We start from the raw sequence: 19,670 nt of genomic DNA on the forward strand, positions 1-19,670 counted from the left end.
ACCATCTTCAGTATATGATCGCATTTCACACATGATTGTATATAACCAACATGGTCTTGCCTGAACGCCGTGCCTCGTGCCAACGCCGATAAATGCCAGGTTCGCACCGAGCCAATGATGCACCGCTGTATATGTTGGGTATCATAGGAAGTACTCTGTCGTGACTTCCTTGCCTTGCTGTTGCTGCTGCTCTGCTCGGTGGACATCGTTGTCGGGGCTCGCATCGAAAACATTGAAAAAGCGTTCACCGGTATCACTGACCTCCAGTACACTCGCCATGTTACCGCACCGATAGCAGTAGTTCGGTGCACTCCAAACCGTGCTAAGTCTGTCATCGTACAGAACCTGATAGCCCTCTTGACATAACTGATGTGCGCGTAGAATATGTGACATGGAGTTGACTTCCAGAAACTTCTTGACAACTTGTGCTCCAAACGTATAACCTGCACCTCTTGGGCTGAGCGAGAATTCGTCTCGTTCGGGATCTGGGTCGCTCCAGACTAGGTCCGCCATGGGCCCCTCGTGAGGTATCTCTCGGAAACGGTCGATGATTTTGATTTGGTCGATGGAATGTATTGACGGCGAGAGCCCACCGTGTACGCAGAATATCTGGTCGTTGATGACGACGGATAGGGTGAGGAAGTCGAACATGTCGGTAAAGTAGTGCCATACATTTGCGTTCCCGTACTTCCGCGAGCATTCGGTGTAGAAGCCGTAGGACTGAGTGACTCCGCGCGATTCGTGGTTTCCACGTATAAGGTGGACTCGGTGTGGATAGCGAAGCTTCAAGCATACGAGGAGCGATATTGTTTCGACAGAGAAGAGACCGCGATCGACGTAGTCACCTAGGATATATTAGCGTCATGAAACGAGGTCGCGTGCAGCATACGGCCAATGGACGGAGACACACCGAGGAAGAGGTAGTTGGTGTCGGGACACGGCCCGCCAATCTTGAATATCTCCATCATATCGAAGAACTGGCCGTGGATGTCACCCACGACAGTGACGGGCGCTCGGATGTGCACCACATTGCTCTCTTTCATAAGCAGCTCCTTGGTTTTGGCGCATATTGCCTCGACCACCGACTCGGCGAGCAGCTCCTTCTTCGACAGGCGCGATATGCATTCATCGAGGTCTACGGTAGCTGCCACAATGTCAGCACAGCCACCCAGGGAATGCGCAGGCGTCGGCGACTGACGTACACGGTAGGCCGGGCATGGTGGTGTTTGTGGGGTGGGTGTTGGTATTGGGGCATTCGCGGCGCAGCTCAGGGTATCGAGTCTATACTGGTCGCTAGCAGGTGTCTGTATCGTACAATCATCCTCGGGGGCGCATCGAGGGGCGGTATCTGGGCAATGGCGCGAAAGGCAGCGACATGGCAATGGGGGGCAATATGTGCCTGTCGGCCTGAAATGCGGCGGCATCCCGCGCTGGCCCTGGCCCAAGCGCAAAACGTGACCACGCTCCAGATTTCATTTCTACGCGACAACCGTTGGCATGCTTCAATGGGAAGGGGATGCACTCGGCGTTATCACCTCTCAAGTCTTCCCTCCTGTCGCGTCATTAGATTCTGATGTCCTGAGGCCAACCTCCTGCATCCCTCGCAACCCGCCATCTGCATCCTGCTGTACTCTCAATAGCAACTTCCAAGGGTTTTCCTCACATCAGCCTGGCTTGTTTCACTTCAGGGCTCTTTCCGTCAACTCAATTCCGTCTTTCCCAACGTCATAGTTCCGCCCCAAATCATTCAGCCTTCACGCGTTATCAGAGCACCCTAAGTTCAAAGTCCCTCCATGAGCTTGGGCTTCTCTTTCGTCGTCCTGGCTCGTGCGCTCGACCAGACCAAATTTTGAGACGCGCACCTCTCAACTCAAGAACACTTGCCTACATCCAGTCCGACCTACATCACCACTTCCGAGAAATTCATCGACTCCATTTCTTTCTATACAGTCCCGAGCATCTCACTCCTGACGTGCATCGCAACAGGTAATTTCCAGAGTGGGCATGTCGTGGAGCGGGCCCGTAGCAGGTTCGGCGCCTTTCCAGCAGCAACCGTATGGCAATGGCCAGCCATACGGCCAACAGCCGCCCTATCAATATGGACAGCAGCCAGGACAACAACCAGGATACGGACAATATCAGTCAGGAGCTGCCTATCCGCCGGCCGGTCCACCTCACCGTGCTCCTCATGTTCAGTAGGTTTCTTTTATCTCACCACGTACTTGCAGTTCGGCCAGATATTTTGAAAAGAACAACAACATCGAACCTCAAGTTTAGATTCCCCAAAGGCCGTTTTCTGACATATGTGTAGACCTCCAAAGAAGAAGGGAAATCCGATAATTACTCGGTATCCCCCTCCCCCGGGCTATCGTGGGCCGGCGCAACCCCAGGGTCCTTTTGGAACCACTCAGTTTTCCAATCAGTACCAACCGCCGCAGCCTACATTCTCACAACCACCCCCAGTACCTCCAAGTTACCCACAGCAAGGTTATGCTGCTCCCCCTGCGCACCATGGCTATTCCGCTCAGGGTTATAATCAGCCGCCGCCCCAAGCTCCGAATTATCCACAGGCCGCATATCCGCCGGCGCAAGCTAATTATCAATGGCCACAACCAGGTTATCAACCAAATACAGGTTACTCGCAACCTCCGAGTCAACCTCCTGCGCAGCCCTATGCACCACCACAGAGCCACTATCAAGGATACCAGCCTCAGCATGCGGCCACTAACACCAATCAACAGGCTTATGGACAGAATCCAGCGTGGTCACAGCAGCAGGGGCAAGCATCCTATCAGTCAAACCAATACAGCTCAATCAACGGATTACCCAACGATAGTCATTCCACGCCGGATCCTCACGCTACACCAACTCAGGCGACTGTTCATCTCACTACATCTCGTCCCCTTCCACCGTCTAATCAGTCCACTAGTGCTTTGAGTGAGGGGAGTTCAGGCGAAAAGCCGCAACTGTTCCTTGCCTGGGACGACTGGGATTTCGATTTTGATGGTGCTATCTGGCCCAAAAGCAATGAACCTGTCGATCCGGCCCTAAGTCTCGGGGTTATCATCTGGCATCCCGCAAAGCAGGTAACACGTGCATTACCATCAACCTTCGCCGAGGCCGAAGAAGACGCACTGAAACCCACGCCGGAGAAACTGGACAACGGAGATTCAGTGTCGATGTACTTTACAGCCGACAACTCGCATGAGGCTTTCTTGAATGTTAGGCAGACAGACGAATGGGAGACACTTCAGGATGATCCAGTCTTCGTCGTATTCACAGACGAAGACATGAAATCCAATCTCGTCTCGCTAGAGGATTGTATTGCTCAACGAGATCGACCGGACGAATTGTACGAGGAAGTACAGCAGGATGAGGATCTGGAGATGCGCGATGCGACGTGGGACATTATGGATAACCTTGAGCAAGCACTCGCTACAAACAGTGGTTCCACCAAACCTGCCACTACGGAGTCTGAGACAGCACCTCCTCAACAGCTAAGCCAAGAAGACATCCTGGCTAAACTGGGCGTGACCGGGACTCCGAAGCCACCATCAGATGAGCAGATTTCACTACCATTATCTGCCTCCGATGCGAAGATCCCATCGGCACTTCCTGGTAAGCCATCATTACCTTCTGCCTTCACAAAGACTGCAGAGCCTGCTCTTCCACCTCAACGAGCGCAATCGTATGGAGGCCATCGCAACAATACACATGGACCTCCGCTGCCTCGGCCGTACGGCTCCATGTCGTCTTCCACCACCTCTAGGCCCCCACCCCCACCTCCACCCCCAGAACAACAACGCTACGATCCTTGGAATGCGCCTCAGCGTAGTGGCCATGGTCTCGATGGCTCCAGGGGCAGTCCGGCGCTCTCTGAAGGAAGCAACCACACCATGGCTGGCTCTGATTTCGAGCCCGAAAACCCCAGCAACGAGATACGACAGGATGTGCCAAGTGCAACCTCACTCGACCGAGGCGATAGCTCTTTCTCTCGGAAGAGGAGCTATGAGGATGCGGACCACGAGCATGAGCGCTTGCGGCAGCAAGAAGACTACAGCAAACGAAAGCGGCGCTCTCAAGTTGATGCTGCGTACAGGTAAGCCCTGCCAATTCCATTTAACGCTCTCCAATTCTCGTGCAGTATCTTACTAGTTACAGCCGACGTTGAACGTCCCGTCAGTATTTCGGCACACCCACTGCAATGCTTGCTCGGAACTTTTGTCAGAGCCGTCAATTCTTGTGGCTGCCGTTTCATTCGTCAAGAACACCTCCCGCCAGCCTCTTGACCTTGAACAATGGTCTGTCTAAGATACTGGATCATTCATTTTCGCCAGCATGTTATCATGCTGGGTGATGCCCTACATTTTCATTCACTGCTTTGCTACTACACCCTCACGTCTACAGGGGTTGACGACTGTGATCCCATTTTCTGTCTAAAGAATGCTTTGATGAGTTTGTTCAGAAAGGGTGGCTTATGGGTATGGCGTCATTCAGCGCTTGATGTTTATTTCACAGGGCACGTTAAGTCCTTTTCTCTTCACTGTCTGTTCCAGACGTTCTATTATCTTGTCATCTTCACCACTATTTACATTAATCTCATTCGATCTTCCCAGTTGTCGCGTCAAATTCTGTCGATGTCATCCTTCTATCTGTTCACCTACCACCATGTTTGATCCTTGTTCTTCAGATTACATTTCCTTAGTGTTTAGTCCCTTACTTGGCTCGGAGATTGCGATCCGTGTTTTATCCCTGTAGTCCAGCAAGATCACACAATCGTATATGCAGTAAGTATATTGGTATTTGTGGTGTGCGTGCCTAGCTACTTCAAGTAAAATGGCGTCAGCCACAGGATATGCATACTACGTTGGCACTCAGGTAATCAGCTGCAAGCTATTCTCTACCTTTCAGCGAGGGATGTGACCTTGAAGATCTTTGATCCATGATGCGTAGCAGAATCTACAGGCTGAGCCACATGTGCTCATATCAGGTGCTAATATCAGGTGCTGGGGAGGACAGCTGTTCTTTATGTGATTCAACCTGCGTACCACACAAAGCGTTTGTTCTAAATGGGACATGAACACGTACATACTGCACTAGAAAATCAAAATGGATTATGTGCAATGATCAGTAGTCTTGTATATCTGATAAGTGACATGTGAATCTGTGCGAGGCAGGCAATTGGTTTCAAGAGCTTGCCACTCGGTAAGAACAATCTAGAAACGAAAGATTGGCCTGGAAAGACATCGAATTGCAGAAGCGGCGCTCCATCTTGACTAGCGCTATTGTTGCAGCGGTGGTTCTCGTATATCGTATTCCAGGTACCTCGGCGGGTGCACAGCCACGCACAGCCACAATGTGCGTCATCAGATCAAGCGACTCCAGGTACCTCTCACTCAGGCGACACCCCAACGCCAGAACAACGACTACGACCTTGTACCTACAGCTGCGCACCCCAACCCAGAACTCTACATCGCGAATCACTGTCATCATGTGCGGCTCCGACTGCTTCTTGATGCTCCTAAGCGTCCTGGTACGTCCACGCCCCCAAAGCTGCAGCAGGCACCAGCCATCTCTCTGCGACCCACCGTCTCCAAGTACTGACACGTCAACTAGTTCCCACCTGTGGGGGTATGGGTAAAGAAAGGCCTCTGCAGTGCCGACTCTCTTATCAACCTCGCGCTCTGCTGTCTCGGTTTCCTGCCAGGCCTCCTACACGCCTGGTACGTGATCCTCCAAAACCCAGATCCGTACGACGCATACCAGCAAGTGCCCGATCGCGAACGCGGCGCAAACAGCAACGGCGGAACCACATACTATGTCATCACCCACGAGCAGCCGGCTGGAGGACAAGCGAATTACGGCACCGTGGGCAGCCAGCCAAGCAACGGCCAGTTCCCCGGACAGCAGAGTGGCGTGACAAACAGCTTTGCGCAGCCAAAGGGAAGCAAGGCCGCGAAGGGCGCTTCAGCCCCGAATGCTTCTGCACCGCAAGCCGGCGAAGGTAGCTCGAGTCAGCCTGAAGGGCCACCACCGACCTACGCAGATGTGATCAAGGGCGACAACAAGGTTCAGGGCCCATAAATGGACAGTCTTGGGCGTATATGTCTCAAGAGAAGGGACATGTAGACCAGTACAATACGTGTTAAGCGGCGCACAGGATTGCTTGGACTGGCAGTAGGGCGTTCATGATACTGGATACGGATATCTCATGTGGGAAAGGAGTACTTGATGTAAACATTATAAAGGATTCAATAACTTTGCTACGTCTTTCTCTTGCAGCCATGGTACACGCGACTAGCTTCTTGATCATGCACGTTGTGAGACTCCCGCCCGTACGTCATCGGCCGGATTGCATACTGTGGCTGCATGAGCGACGGCAGACGTACAGATGCAAAATTGCGAACCGTGTCTAACTATCACACTGAGCGCTATGTGTATGAGCAATCTCGAATTCGATTTTTTGCGCACGAATCAGGTTGTTGCGGCGTGCCGCCACCCACGTCGCTGCGGCATGCCTTCGGCGAGTGCGCACCAATGCTGTGAGGACGGCCCCGGCATTTCTCTTGCTTTGTGCCCGCCGACATCCATGGCCGTTGCGCAACTTGCCTAGTTGGGCAACAGATATGAGAAAAAGCAAGAAACGTTCGATCGTGTTGAAGCAGGCGACAGGATATATTTTCCCTCGTGTGCGGTGTCCCCTCGAGGGTGAGCGCGCCATCATGGCGCCATCATTGTGCCATCATCACTCCAGCCGTGCAACTGGGCCAAGGACATATGCACGCGCAGATCAACAGGTCAGATGCGATGTATGGCTAAGGATACTATCTTATCGCATACATGTGAATATATGATTAAGCAGACGCTATTTCAGATGTCTGTCGTGGCCCTATGGCGTCTTGCTGCAGATGTAAGCTTTGATACTTGCCGTGCATAGCAAGACTATTCGCGGTTTTCCCGTCGCATTCGGATGCAAGCAGACGCAAAACAAGCGTCTGGAGCTTACGGTGTACAGCATACGTGGTAAAACCTCCAGGGTGCAGCCTGCGACGCCGGCCAAACAGCCATGGGGGAAAGCAAGGAAACTTCGACAACACCAGCAGTTTCCCCAGATCGAGTATCGTGATGCTTTGCTAGTGCGCAAGCTGGCATGCAGGGTCGACCAGTTAAGCGTTTCCAAGTCTAGCCGCGTCGTCATGCCCAGACCGCCTCTGCGCCCCGATGCTAGCCCAAGCCCCCAGCCAAGGGCCTCGAGTGAATCTTGGTTCTCCGTAACAAGGCTTGACTGTCATGACGTGAAGCTTCGCACATCTGTCTTCCGAGAGGCAATCACATAGACTCCGAACGCAGTGATTTGCGATTGCATGCGCGCGCTACTGTGAACACAGCCTTTTGACAATCTCGTTAGCTCCTATTTGCCCCCGTCAACTGTGGCTGAGGCGTTTCTCATTCGCGCATTCACACAACAGCCACAACTATACTCGTCAGTGTTCGACTCGTCAGTGCGCTGGCCTCCTGTCAACACAGGTTTAATTACCCTTGGCCCCTTCCTCCCTTTCTCCATTCACTCACCGGTCCTTTGTTCTCAGGGCAACCCTTCAACGACAAATCTCCGATACAGATTGCACGCGTACCTGCGTCTGTTTCTCCCCGGTTGCATCAGGCACATTTCTTCGCGCGCTTGTTGGTCCAGACAATTATTCGCCCCCAATACATCCGTTTCGGCCCCCAGCCACCCGTTCCGAATCACAAGCAACTCGTTCCGAGTACTCACTTGGCATATCGAGCTGCAGGTCGCACTTCAGCACGACTCCCAACTGGACCGTATATCCACCACTAAGTGCAAGAAGACGGCACAGCTGCCGCGAAAGTAGATCAATGCGTAAGTGGATCCACATTTCCGAGAATCGAGATCGCGATAGGTCTCCATTATCCCTCGACCCGACTTCTTCTGCCAAACACCAGAACACATCTAATAATGAATCTAGACACCGTACGAAGGCAGGCACATCGCGTCGCGTCGCAACATGGCGGCAATGGCGCGGCGAACTACAACCCATTCGCCCGACAACGGTCCCGAGACGTTAACCTAGACGAAGAGAATGCGGTACACAGGACGCGATCGGAAACCCATGCTACACCCGCCATCGAGGAGCAAAGACGGCTAGAGAGCATGCAAACAGGCAACGAGTTCGGTATGCCCGGCCACCACAACACCGAACCATCTACATCTTCTCCAACATACGGAAGCGCGTCTACGACTATCCCGGAGTCAACGGAGGAGAAGGATCTGATGTCCGAAACGAATGGCGCGCACAAGGCTTCCGGCGACAGTACCATTGCGCCTTCCAACCCAGAGGCCAGCGTCGGCCCTACCCGACGTGCCAAATTCAAGGGCATCTTCCGCAAAGACCATGATGCACCAGATGTTGAGGCAGAGGACCCGGAAGACGACGAACTTTCGCTAGAGGAACGCAAGAGGAAGGCTCACAAGAGGAAGATCCCGGTCGGCAAACAGATCCGCTTCGTCCTTTTCGGTGCTTGGATCAATGTTCTCCTCATCTTTGTGCCCATCGGGTTTGCTGTTAGATACGCCCACCTGAAGCCCGTCCCGGTTTTCGTCATCAACTTCATCGCCATCATCCCGCTCGCAGCCATGCTGAGTAATGCGACGGAAGAGCTGGCCATCCGTGTTGGCGAGACTCTTGGTGGGCTGTTGAACGCTACCTTTGGCAACGCCGTCGAACTGATCGTGTCTATCCAAGCCCTGCTCAAGGACGAGATCACTATCGTCAAGACTTCACTCATTGGCAGCATGTTGTCGAATTTGCTATTGGTATTGGGTATGTCCTTCTTCCTGGGAGGAATCAACCGCCTGGAACAGTTCTTCAACGTCACGGTTGCACAGACGGCGGCATCGTTGCTTGCTCTCTGTGTTGCATCGCTTATTATTCCGACTGTGTTCCACAACACCATCGCCGAGGATGACAGCACCGCGAACAATGGTGCTGCCGATGCTGTCAGGAACCAGGAATTATCACACGGCACGGCTGTTATCCTCCTCTTGGTCTACGCTTGCTACCTTGCCTTCCAGCTAAAGACTCACGCTACTATGTACAACGAGCCTAGCCAAAAGGTCCCTAAGCGCAAGTCTGGCAAGAAGGAGGAGGGTGATGCTTCACGCGGCATCGCAGCCATTGGTGCCGGTACCGCCGCGGCTTCTGGAGGCGGTGTCAACATGAAGTCACTTTTCAAGAACCCCGACGGCTCAGAAGACGACGATGAAGAAGAGGAGTTCGAAACACCCTCGCTCTCTGTTCTCGGCGCTCTCGTCACTCTCGCAATTTCCACAACTCTTGTCGCTTTTTGCTCAGAGTTTATGGTCGAAAGTATCGAAGGTCTTACCGATACCGGTAAAATCTCTACTACCTTTGTCGGTCTTATCTTGCTTCCCATCGTCGGTAACGCTGCCGAGCACGCCACCGCTGTCACTGTCGCCATCAAGGACAAGATGGATCTGTCTATCGGTGTTGCTGTCGGCTCCAGTATGCAAATTGCTCTTCTCGTCTTCCCGTTCATCGTTATCTTGGGATGGATCCTTGGCAAAGACTGCATGACTCTGTACTTCGACAATTTCCAGATCGTCACGCTCTTCGTTTCGGTATTGCTCGTCAACTACCTCATCCAGGACGGCAAGTCACGTAAGTTTACTCCCCTGCTCTGCTCATGCGCGTACTTTACTAACAATCTGCAGATTGGCTCGAAGGCATACTGCTCATGGCCAGCTACATCATCATTGCACTGGCTGCATGGTTTTACCCCGAAATTGCGGAGAACCAGTGCTAGACGTGGTCTTGTACAGACTCTTTTTTTGTTTTCTTCATGTCCATACTTGTAGGGTTTCTACGGAAAGAGGTGGTGAATAGGGAGTCTTCTTGGTTTACATGGGTATACATACTGCAGCTACAACCGTTTCCTTTCGAATTTGTTCCGATACCCAATAACACGACAGGTGTATTGTAGCACCTTATACTCCTAACAATACAAAGCATAATGTCTTAACACGGGTACTTGACCATGATGCAGATCATGAAGCTGGGCTGCAGGCTACGAAGCATCGCAATCGTTGGGTTGCATCTGAATCAGAATGGGTGCCGCTCTCTTCCTGTGTGAGCATTATGATGATGACTTTGCGCTAACCTGTTGAAAAGTCAGGAAACCTCGAATCGGTTTGCCGCCTACAATGCCTGCGCCACTTACGATTACAACTATTCTGGGGGTGCGAGGGGATTTCCAGCAAGCCGCGCACATTGTATCTGCGTTGACCTGCCGCAAATCTAGGAACGCGCAAATGGGTCTCCCGCTGACAATGCCTACTTCGAGCACAGCCGTCACTCTTTCGAAGGGGCCAGGAGACTCTCAGTGAGTCGCATACAGTGGACGACCAACAAATTTGCATTACGGGATTTCGGACGCTCACTCACCTCGACTTGAGAAAACCGACCCGAAGCGCTGGTACAAATGACCTCTGACAGGTATCTTCTATGCATGACTCTCTCACCTCAATATGGACCTCCAGCGTCTGCTGCGCATTTCTCTCACCTGGCACCCCGCTCCATCGTCTGCCCTGTGTGCCTCTATATAAGCCTCACACTCTACACCACCTCCTTCCTTCCTACACCGCACTCCTCCTCATTCTTCATAAGTCTTTCAAGCCTGTCATAACCTTCATTCAGTCAACTACTACTACCTAAGCCCCAACTCAACGTCCAGCCATCATGGCCGAGCCGGATGACATGATCGACATCTCCGACGCCCAACTCCCGGTACCAACTAGCGAGAACCTCGATCATGATCAAGACGCACTTATGGCTGAGTCTAATCGTGAGGACGACATGGCCGATGCTCAGGTCCCGCTATCACAAGTCGAGAACATGGATCACGATCAAGACACACCTGTGCCTTCAATCGAGCAAGTCCGCGATCCTGACTCGCTGTTCATTCCTGAAGACGAACCCCCTTCCCAGATCATTACGCCTCAACAAGAACCCGTCGCACCCATCGCCACTCCGCCAATCCTTACCCCACCTCGTCCAAAGGTGACCGGTCAATCAGTCATTCAGAAGATTCGCGCCATGCAGAAAGAACGGCAACATCATAAGCTGGTCGCTAGCAGACAAACACCAGCATATCCGACCAACTCCAACCTTGACGATGAGGCGTATCTTGAGGCTGTCAGACCAGGACAGTCTTCATCCGCTGCTGTTCCAACTATCAGCGAGGACGATCTCGCAGACAAGAAGGCAATCAAAGATTTCCAAGTGAAGAAGCGTTATTTCGATGAGCAGAGGAGGAAGAAGGGTACTCTATCATTCCTGGAGGATGTTGAGTGGTTGAAGATAAAGGGTGACGAGGAAGGCAGAAGAAAGAAGCGAGCTCGCGATCTTGCCAAAGAAAGAGAAGAGAAGGACGGCCAATTTGACCTTTTCCCAGATTTCAATCTCACACCGAACATCGAGGAAGAGGTGGAGTCTGACCAAAATTTGGATTATGAAGACCCTGGAACTCGCAAGCGCCGCCGACCGATGCCCACCAAAGAAGGGCAGCCTATATCAATGCAAGATGCCGAGTTTCAGAGTATGCGAGTGGCTCTTGAAGCTGAAGGCGACGCATCGCGGAAGAAGCAGAAAGGAGCTGTAGCTTCGGCCGAAGAACTGGCTTCTGTGCCTTCTGGTCGTGGCAAAGGCTCTAAGGGAAAGGGACCTGCGAAGCAGAAATCTGGCCCTAAGAAGCAGATCAGAACCCGTGGTGGTAGATCTTCAGCAAAGAAACAAGAGGTGGACCACGCATACAAACAGGCAACATCGCTTTTCAACTCCAATGTCTTCCAGCAACAAGCCGGCACCAGCGCAGCGGAGCAGCCCACATTCAGATCAAGAAACAAAACCGATGCGCTGAAAGAGCTCATCGCCAGCGTACCTATCGCGGAGCAGAAGAAGGCAAAACGCGACATAGACATCCTCTTGGCTGCAACAAGGGATTTCGATGGGCACGCTCAGGTCAAGGCAGACGGAAGCGGTCTCTGGCGAGTCAAAGGTATGAGCACCTCACTCAAGCCCTACCAGGTTCTTGGCACAGCCTTTATGCGTCGCCGGGAGAACACAACCGAGGAGCCAAGAGGGGGTTTGATGGCTGATCAGATGGGACTTGGAAAGACCCTTATGATGCTGGGTAAGTGAACCAAACTGAGCTCATTGAACCAAACTGACTCCTGTAGCGAACATAATAAACGGTCGACCGCCTAAGAGCGATACAGGCCCCAGGACAACTCTACTTATTGCCAGTCCTGCACTCTTGACTCAATGGAAGAACGAGATCGAACTGCATACCGACGCTTCCAAGGTTAACATGAAGATCATGCGATACGGTGCCGGTACACGCCTTGACTCGACCAATTCCCATCAGATCTTAGCAGGACACGACGTCGTTTTGACTACGTATCACGAGATTATGCAGTCGTATCCCAAGAACGAACCGCCTATTGAATGTCAGACCGCCGAGCAGAAGATAGCTTGGTGGAAGCTGGTCTTTGAGAAACAGAGGGGCCCTCTACACCGCATGATGTTCTTGCGCGTCGTGCTCGATGAGGCCCAGGCTATCAAAAACCACATGTCGCGGACATCAATCGCTTGCCGAGCTCTCATGGCGCACCACAAATGGGCCCTCAGCGGTACTCCAATCCTCAACAGCCTGACGGAGCTCTACCCCTACTTCAAGTTCCTTGATGTTCCTCACACTGGCAGTTTCAAGATCTTTAAGAACAACTACTGCGACAGCAAGAACCAGGAGAACACTGAGAGGCTGTTGGTGCGCCTTTCGCAATTCATGATCCGACGGACCCACGCGGATGAGATGTTTGGCGCTCCCATTCTGAAGCTTCCTCAAGCCGACCAGTCAACTTATTGGTGCGAATTTAACTCCGTCGAGAGGAGCATCTACGATATTGTCCGCATACGCTTTGCCAAGTGCATCAACATGTGGGCGCAGAACGGTACTTTGGACAAGGCATACAGCAACGTGTTGGTGTAAGTTACCCCTTCCAACCCACGCAACCTTGCTAACAATATATAGAATGCTTCTTCGCCTTCGGCAACTCACAGGCCACATCCTAATGCTCCAATTCGTCATACGTGACCTTCTCGAGCGCGAAGACATCGAAGCCATCAAGGAGGTGGTCGACAAAGAGGCTCAGACTAGCAACCAGAAAGGCGGACATACGATCATTGCTGTTCGCAAGCAGCTAGACAAGGTCGCAGCTGATCAGAAGAGAAAGACTGCCGATCTTGAAGCCAAGAAAGATGCAGCGAAGAAAGCTACCAAAGAGAGGAAAGACGCTGCTAGGAAAGCCGCAAAAGAGCGAGGAGAGGACTACAAGTCAGATGACGAGGGCGCCAACAACAACGCTTTCGACAAAGACGATGATCTACTCGAAGAAGATTTCGACGAAACCATCGACGAAGACCCCGCAGATGACATTTTCCAACAATCCGACGCAGGTGGTGGATTCGGCAAGGACTTTAACTTCAAGCCCTTCCTTAACAGCCTCAAGACTGGTGAGAGCTGGGAGAAGACAAAGCAGAAGGCCCAATGCGCCTGGTGTGGCAGGCAACCCCGAGCGCCACAAATAACGTCCTGCGGCCACCTCATTTGCAGTGAGCCATGCCTTGAGAACGTGGTCGTTGAGATGGCTGAGGCGGATGACCCAGATGCATTTCCAGCATGCAAGGCGTGCGGCGCTACCCCTACTCACATTCACCCTTGTGAAGTAGACGAGGATGATACCCCCGATGCCCCAGCACGAGGTACACGTGCCAACAAGAAGAAGAACAAAGAGAAACAGCGCGCACGCCTCGATCGCGAGGAAATCTCAGGAGAATGGCTTGATCTGGCTGGCGAGGACGTTCTACCCTCTGCAAAGACGATTGCCGTCAAGAGCCAGATCATGAACTGGCTCAAGGAGAACGAACAAGTCAAGATCATCGTCTACACGCAGTTTCTGGCCATGTGAGTGGTTTTGTCCTGTATCTCCTCCAATCAGACTCTAACAACCCATAGGATCCGCATTTTGGACGCCGTATTTCGAAAAGAAGGTTGGGTTTCTGAGAAAGTAAGTGCCACCCAGGCGGCGACATGGACTTTCGTACGCCCGTTTGACGCTGAAATCAACCGCGAATACCTCCCGGCACTACCCAAACCCTCAGTCTATTATAGATTGTTGCTAACATATTGCGCAGTATCATGGCAAAATGAGCCTGGGCGCCCGCGACAAGGCCATCAGTACGTTCGCCGAGAACCCAGATTGCCAGATTATGATCGCGTCTCTCCGCTGCGGTGGCCGTAAGTACATCAAATTTAACCCTCAGCTTACCTTTTACTGACGCTATTGCAGTGGGCCTCAACCTGACCATGGCCTCCAAGGTCATCATGATCGATCCGTGGTGGAACTCGGCCTCCGAACAACAAGCTTTCTGCCGAGTGTTCCGCATCGGCCAGCGGGAGGAGACGTTCATGAGCAGGCTCTGCGTCAAGAACACAGTCGACCAGACTCTGATCAGCATGCAAGATCGCAAGGACAAGGAGATTGCTGCGATCATGGAGGACGATGGCAAGACCATGAAGAAGTACGTATTGATTTCTCTTGGCGATCGATCGACCAATAACTAACAGCGATCAGGATGGATACACGCACCCTGATGCGACTGTTCGGTAACTTGGAGGAAGACCCCGATGGTAGGCCTTTCATCATGGTTGATAACCCAGATCCACGCGGTGGTTTCCGGGCTGATCGTGATGACGAGGGCTATGCCGACGATCTCTAGTGTGGTATGGGATTTCGATGGGACTTGAGGTATACAGGCGTCTAAAAAGTGCGATTTTGAACATTCTTGGGTCGGTTTGGGGACTACGGGCGTTGGTTTGGGCGTCGTGGAGTTCGATTTCGGGATGGCCTGGCCGTCTACACAGCACTCCTAGGATTTCTCCAGCGTCCAATGATGCGCTGGAGACCTCCCGGGACCATGATGGGAATTTGTTTTTGGGCTAAAAAGCTATCGAATGATGCAAAAGTGCTACTACCTCGTTGCTTTATCGCGCCTCTGCTGCAGTCATGGACGCGTTCGCCCGGCTAAGAAGAGTCTCCAGATAAGGGCCGAAGAGCCAGCCAATCAGGCGGCTGCTGATAGCGAGGTACCTCAGCGACGCAGCTCGGTCGCGTAGGCCCTCATCACCAGCCCAATGCGACGCCGATTCCGACGTGATTGCGCCCGCTTCCCTGTCCTTGGCCAGCCATGTTGAGCCTGCGAGATAGAGCCCCGGACCACGACAGCCTGCCATATCCACTGCAAGCTGATTAATGTCGCGTGAGAAGAGGCCCGTCAAAGCGCGCCCCGCCATTCCCCCACAATTTGCTTCTCCGGTAAACCGACAAGACCTGTAATGGAGAACAACACCACTGCGGACGCGCAACCGGCCTCTGACACGCCCAACAAGAAGGGACGCCGCAGCAAGAGGGATGCCGGAAGCGAGGACTCTAAGAAGCGCCGCTGCATCTCGTCCGCCTGCGTGCCATGCAGGAAGCGCAAGTCCAAGGTATGTTAGGTAACGGGAATTGGCCCTGATGCCCTTTCTCCGGCGTATACACACATTCTCCGGATGATCACCAGCCCCCTCGGAACCACGCGCCCTGTACGAGAGCAGTCGCTAATCTGCCGCATAGTGCGACGGTACCACTCCCGCCTGCTCTGCCTGTGCCGCCGTCTACAACACGCCGTGCATCTACGACCCCAACTCGGACCACCGCCGCAAAGGCGTCTACAAGAAGGACATCGACAACCTCAAGACGCGTAACTCCACCCTCCAGACGCTTATCCAGGCCATCCTGAACTATCCGGAAGAGGAAGTCGCCGACCTCGTACACCAGATACGCACATGCGAGAGCTTGGACTCGGTTGCAGAGGCTATCATCGCGAAGGAGAATGGCGAAGACGACGAGGATGAGCCCATCAGTCCGATCACAACGCCTACCATGGCGCCGGCCAAGGGCACATTCGAGAGCCAGCTGAGCGGGAAGATGGGCGAGCTGCGCCTTGAAGATGGATCGACCAGATACATTGGCGGCACGTCGCATCTCATATACCTGGGCCAAGGCAACGACTCTGCGGAATCGCCGGACACATACTCTGAGGATCAGTACCAGGAGGCGCAGGACCCGTTTTGCTCGTGGACGACTGTCACTTCGGACCCGGAGCTTGTGCAGCATCTGATCAGCATGTACTTTTGCTGGCACTACAGCTTTTTCACGACGCTGTCCAAGAATCTCTTCCTGCAAGAATTCCAACAAGGCAAACCGCAGCTGGGATCCGGGAAGAAATCACAATACTGTTCGCCGCTACTAGTTAATGCTATGCTAGCACTGGGGTGTCACTTCACATCATGGCCGGCCGCCAGGGCTGTCCGTGACGACTCTGCCACGGCAGGCGACCACTTCTTCAAGGAAGCTAAGCGGCTGATCATGGAAGACGATTTGCACGAGATGCCGGCTCTGACGACTGTACAAGCTCTAGCATTGATGTCTGTACGGGAAGCTGGTTGCGGGCGGGAAGCAAAGGGTTGGGTCTACAGTGGCATGTCGTTTCGCATGGCCTGCGACCTCGGTCTGAACCTCGGTATGCACAGCAAAGACACCATCGATGACAACGAAGAGGACGCGCGGCGGATCACATTCTGGGGCTGCTTCTTGTTCGACAAATGCTGGAGCAATTACATGGGACGATTGCCGCAACTACCCAACACGATTCTCACGGTCCCGAAGTTCGAAGTCTTTCCCAGCGAGGATGCAGAAACGTGGAGCGCAGTCACCGACTCCGGTCTCAGTCAAGCACACTCTCAGCCAAGTCGGACGCGTGCAGTAGCTCTCCAGATATCCAAGCTTTGTGAGATCTCCAGCGACCTCATGAATTCCTTCTACAACCCAATCGATATGGACAAGGTCAAGGGCAGACAGGCGGAGCTGAAGAAGCTGAGCGAAATACATATGCGTTTGGAGACCTGGAGAAGGGACTTACCAAAGGAGTTGGAGCCGAAGGAGGGCGGTTTGCCGCACATGCTGGTCATGCAGTAAGTACACCCTTCGCCTCAGAACAGCACTCGTACTAACCCAATTACAGCATGTTCTTTCAGTTACTGTATATTCATCTTTTCCGGCCGTTCCTCAAGTACAACCCGAACAACTCGCCACTGCCCGCAAGTGTATCGCCGAGGAAGCTATGCACACAAGCTGCTGCCATGATCTCGAAGTTGCTCCGACTATACAAACGATCGCATGGCTTGCGCCAGATATGCAACATCTGTGTCTACATCACGCACTCGGCATGCACCATACATCTTCTCAATCTACCAGAGAAGAATGCGAAGCGCGATATAATACACGGTGTCAAGCATCTCGAGGAGATAGCGGAAGGCTGGCTTTGTGCTCGTCGGACGCTCGGCATCCTCAGCGTCCTGGCCAAACGCTGGAAAGTCGATTTGCCCGAAGAAGCTGCCACAGTGCTGTCCCGCACAGATACCAAGTATGGCCCCTGGAACGAGATCAGCACGCCGAAAGCAATTCGCCGTGGATCCGTACAGATGAGAGATCAGCATCCGTCGCCTGCGAGCCAGACATCACCAAGCCTCCAGCCATACAGCATGAACATGGCCAACATGGCAACACCCCAGTTCTTTGCCCAAGCAACAGCCAACACTTCCAGTTCCGTAAGCAATGATCCTTCCACGCGCCCCTCCAGCACCCACACCATACCTCCCTCCGACGCAAACGCCCTGGCTTACATGCGCAATCAGCACCAGGTCAGCACACCACAAAACTCATCAAACTCTCTCAACGCACCAACTCCGGCATCCACACAAGGTCGGCGATCCGTTGATGGCCAAACCACCGCTGGTAGCTCTCCAAGCCAGCTCTTTGGCGGCGTCGACCAGTTGCTACGAGAAGGCCAAGACTGGATCTATCGCGATCAGACACAGCTCGCAACTGACTTTGAGAACTGGAACCCTCAAGGAATCGACGATATTGCGAACTGGTTTGCAAACACCACTAGCCCAGCGGGCGCGTTTCAGGGTAACACCAATGCGCCTGTTATGAGCAGTGAGATGAGTGGAGGGCCTGTGGGTGGCAATGGGGTCAATGGGGTCAATGGGTATACGAACGGGAACACGAGTGCTGCTCCGGCTCCAAGTTTGAATGGGTTCGGTGTAGCTGGATTTAATGGTATGGGTATGCAAGGCTTTACTTATGATGAGCAGAGTTGGTACCAGTAAGCCAATAAGGAACATGGCTCTTCTGCGGAGATGGTATTACTATGTCTTTTAGCGAATGCAATGTGTAGATGAATCACTTCTTGTCAGATATAGGATAGAGTAGCACGATCGAACGGCATTGATATTCCAGGCGCTACAACGGCGTCGGCAACTAGAAATGAACTAATAGACACGCCTGCACCAAATGCCCTACACCCACACCTCTTCACCCCTTATGCGCTTCCCAAGGAACTTCTTGACCTTGCGCCAGCATCTCTTCGCCTTCCCTTTCAACGAATGTTTTTCCTTGTTCCTCTTCCGTACGCGTCGAGCAATCTCATCACAATCCTCTTCCCATTCTCGCCAAAGCCTTTCCAGCATGGGATCGCCCTCGGTAAGCCCTGCCTCTGGTCTGTTATCACGACTAGGCGGAGGTCCGATGGTCCTCTCGCTCCTTTGCACTTCTTCATGTGTCACATGCTGGACACTCAAGGCCTCTGCTTCGCGCAGTGAGGCATTATCGCCATCGTATTCATCGGGTAGGTAATGTCTGCCACGGGGTCGAGGGCGTGGGGAGCCTGGTTCCGGGGGTGTCGGTGGTGAATCTGTGGCATGTCGGCGATTTCGGTATCGGCGCGATTTGACTAGGTCTGGGACGTTTTGGGAAGGGACTGGCTTCCTGCCAACCTGTTCTTCTATGGGACTCAAAGCATGGGGTCGAAAATTTTGGAGTGCGTTTGTGGAATCTGAGTCGAGTGAGACGCGGGGCGAGGGGTTGGGTGGGGATCGCGAGCGGAGTTGAGTGTTGTTTTGAGGAGGCTGAGGGACTATATGTATTGCTGATTAGTTAAGATCATGAATGTAGGGCGATGGTGGCAGTCTTACAATCTCGTAGCTGTTCATGTAGCTCGCCTCTTTCGAGTTGGCGGACAAGGGTTGGATTTGAAGAGCGTGGGCGAGTCGAGTCGTCTTCATGCAGTGGAGGAACTATTTGTACCACTGATCAGTAGGATGTAGTCGTATGGCATGTGAGTAGTCTTACCGTTTAGCCCTCTCTGGGGTTGTCGGGGATAAATATTGTGAGAGCGTGGGCGAGACGCTGCCGCTCGGCTGCTTTCTGGCTGTCCATCTCTATCCTGGCCATCAACACCGGCATCATCTTCCGAGGCAGACCCTCCCGTTGAAGTGAAACTCGGCACTGTGCGGAGTCCTCCCGAACGATCCCATTGTATGTTCGGCGCTCTTCTCAGTGTAGGCGTTCTCCTTCCTCTGGGTGGATCGAGAACCCATGGTAAGACATCGTTGGGCAGGTTGTC

At 53.0% G+C, this 19,670-nt stretch overlaps 6 protein-coding genes across 6 annotated transcripts; 5 read left to right on the forward strand and 1 right to left on the reverse strand.

The window, feature by feature from the left end:
* Window positions 1-141: 141 nt before the first annotated feature.
* J4E78_001062 (uncharacterized protein) lies at window positions 142-1,218 on the reverse strand (the record flags this gene model as incomplete). The annotated part of the gene is made up of 3 exons (XM_049361723.1): window positions 142-845; window positions 911-1,144; window positions 1,203-1,218. 3 exons carry the CDS (start codon window positions 1,216-1,218, stop codon window positions 142-144), a joined length of 954 nt encoding a protein of 317 aa, XP_049227006.1.
* An 880-nt stretch (window positions 1,219-2,098) lies between these two features.
* J4E78_001063 (uncharacterized protein) lies at window positions 2,099-4,103 on the forward strand (the record flags this gene model as incomplete). The annotated part of the gene is made up of 2 exons (XM_049361724.1): window positions 2,099-2,195; window positions 2,635-4,103. The coding sequence occupies 2 exons, from the start codon at window positions 2,099-2,101 to the stop codon at window positions 4,101-4,103; spliced, it is 1,566 nt and encodes a 521-aa protein (XP_049227007.1).
* A 1,388-nt stretch (window positions 4,104-5,491) lies between these two features.
* J4E78_001064 (uncharacterized protein) lies at window positions 5,492-6,084 on the forward strand (the record flags this gene model as incomplete). The annotated part of the gene is made up of 2 exons (XM_049361725.1): window positions 5,492-5,533; window positions 5,617-6,084. 2 exons carry the CDS (start codon window positions 5,492-5,494, stop codon window positions 6,082-6,084), a joined length of 510 nt encoding a protein of 169 aa, XP_049227008.1.
* A 1,794-nt stretch (window positions 6,085-7,878) lies between these two features.
* Window positions 7,879-9,846, forward strand: J4E78_001065 (uncharacterized protein; the record flags this gene model as incomplete). The annotated part of the gene is made up of 3 exons (XM_049361726.1): window positions 7,879-7,882; window positions 7,989-9,701; window positions 9,755-9,846. The coding sequence occupies 3 exons, from the start codon at window positions 7,879-7,881 to the stop codon at window positions 9,844-9,846; spliced, it is 1,809 nt and encodes a 602-aa protein (XP_049227009.1).
* Window positions 9,847-10,778: 932 nt separating this feature from the next.
* Window positions 10,779-14,879, forward strand: J4E78_001066 (uncharacterized protein; the record flags this gene model as incomplete). Its single annotated transcript, XM_049361727.1, has 7 exons — window positions 10,779-12,231; window positions 12,278-13,085; window positions 13,132-14,064; window positions 14,116-14,167; window positions 14,295-14,397; window positions 14,450-14,681; window positions 14,735-14,879. 7 exons carry the CDS (start codon window positions 10,779-10,781, stop codon window positions 14,877-14,879), a joined length of 3,726 nt encoding a protein of 1,241 aa, XP_049227010.1.
* A 616-nt stretch (window positions 14,880-15,495) lies between these two features.
* Window positions 15,496-18,375, forward strand: NIT4 (Nitrogen assimilation transcription factor nit-4; the record flags this gene model as incomplete). Its single annotated transcript, XM_049361728.1, has 3 exons — window positions 15,496-15,648; window positions 15,776-17,175; window positions 17,226-18,375. The coding sequence occupies 3 exons, from the start codon at window positions 15,496-15,498 to the stop codon at window positions 18,373-18,375; spliced, it is 2,703 nt and encodes a 900-aa protein (XP_049227011.1).
* Between the last annotated feature and the right edge of the window lie 1,295 nt (window positions 18,376-19,670).

Source organism: Alternaria triticimaculans (genome assembly GCF_023758025.1).
Source record: "Alternaria triticimaculans strain BMP 0046 chromosome Unknown scaffold_1, whole genome shotgun sequence".
Taxonomy (NCBI): Eukaryota; Fungi; Ascomycota; class Dothideomycetes; order Pleosporales; family Pleosporaceae; genus Alternaria; species Alternaria triticimaculans.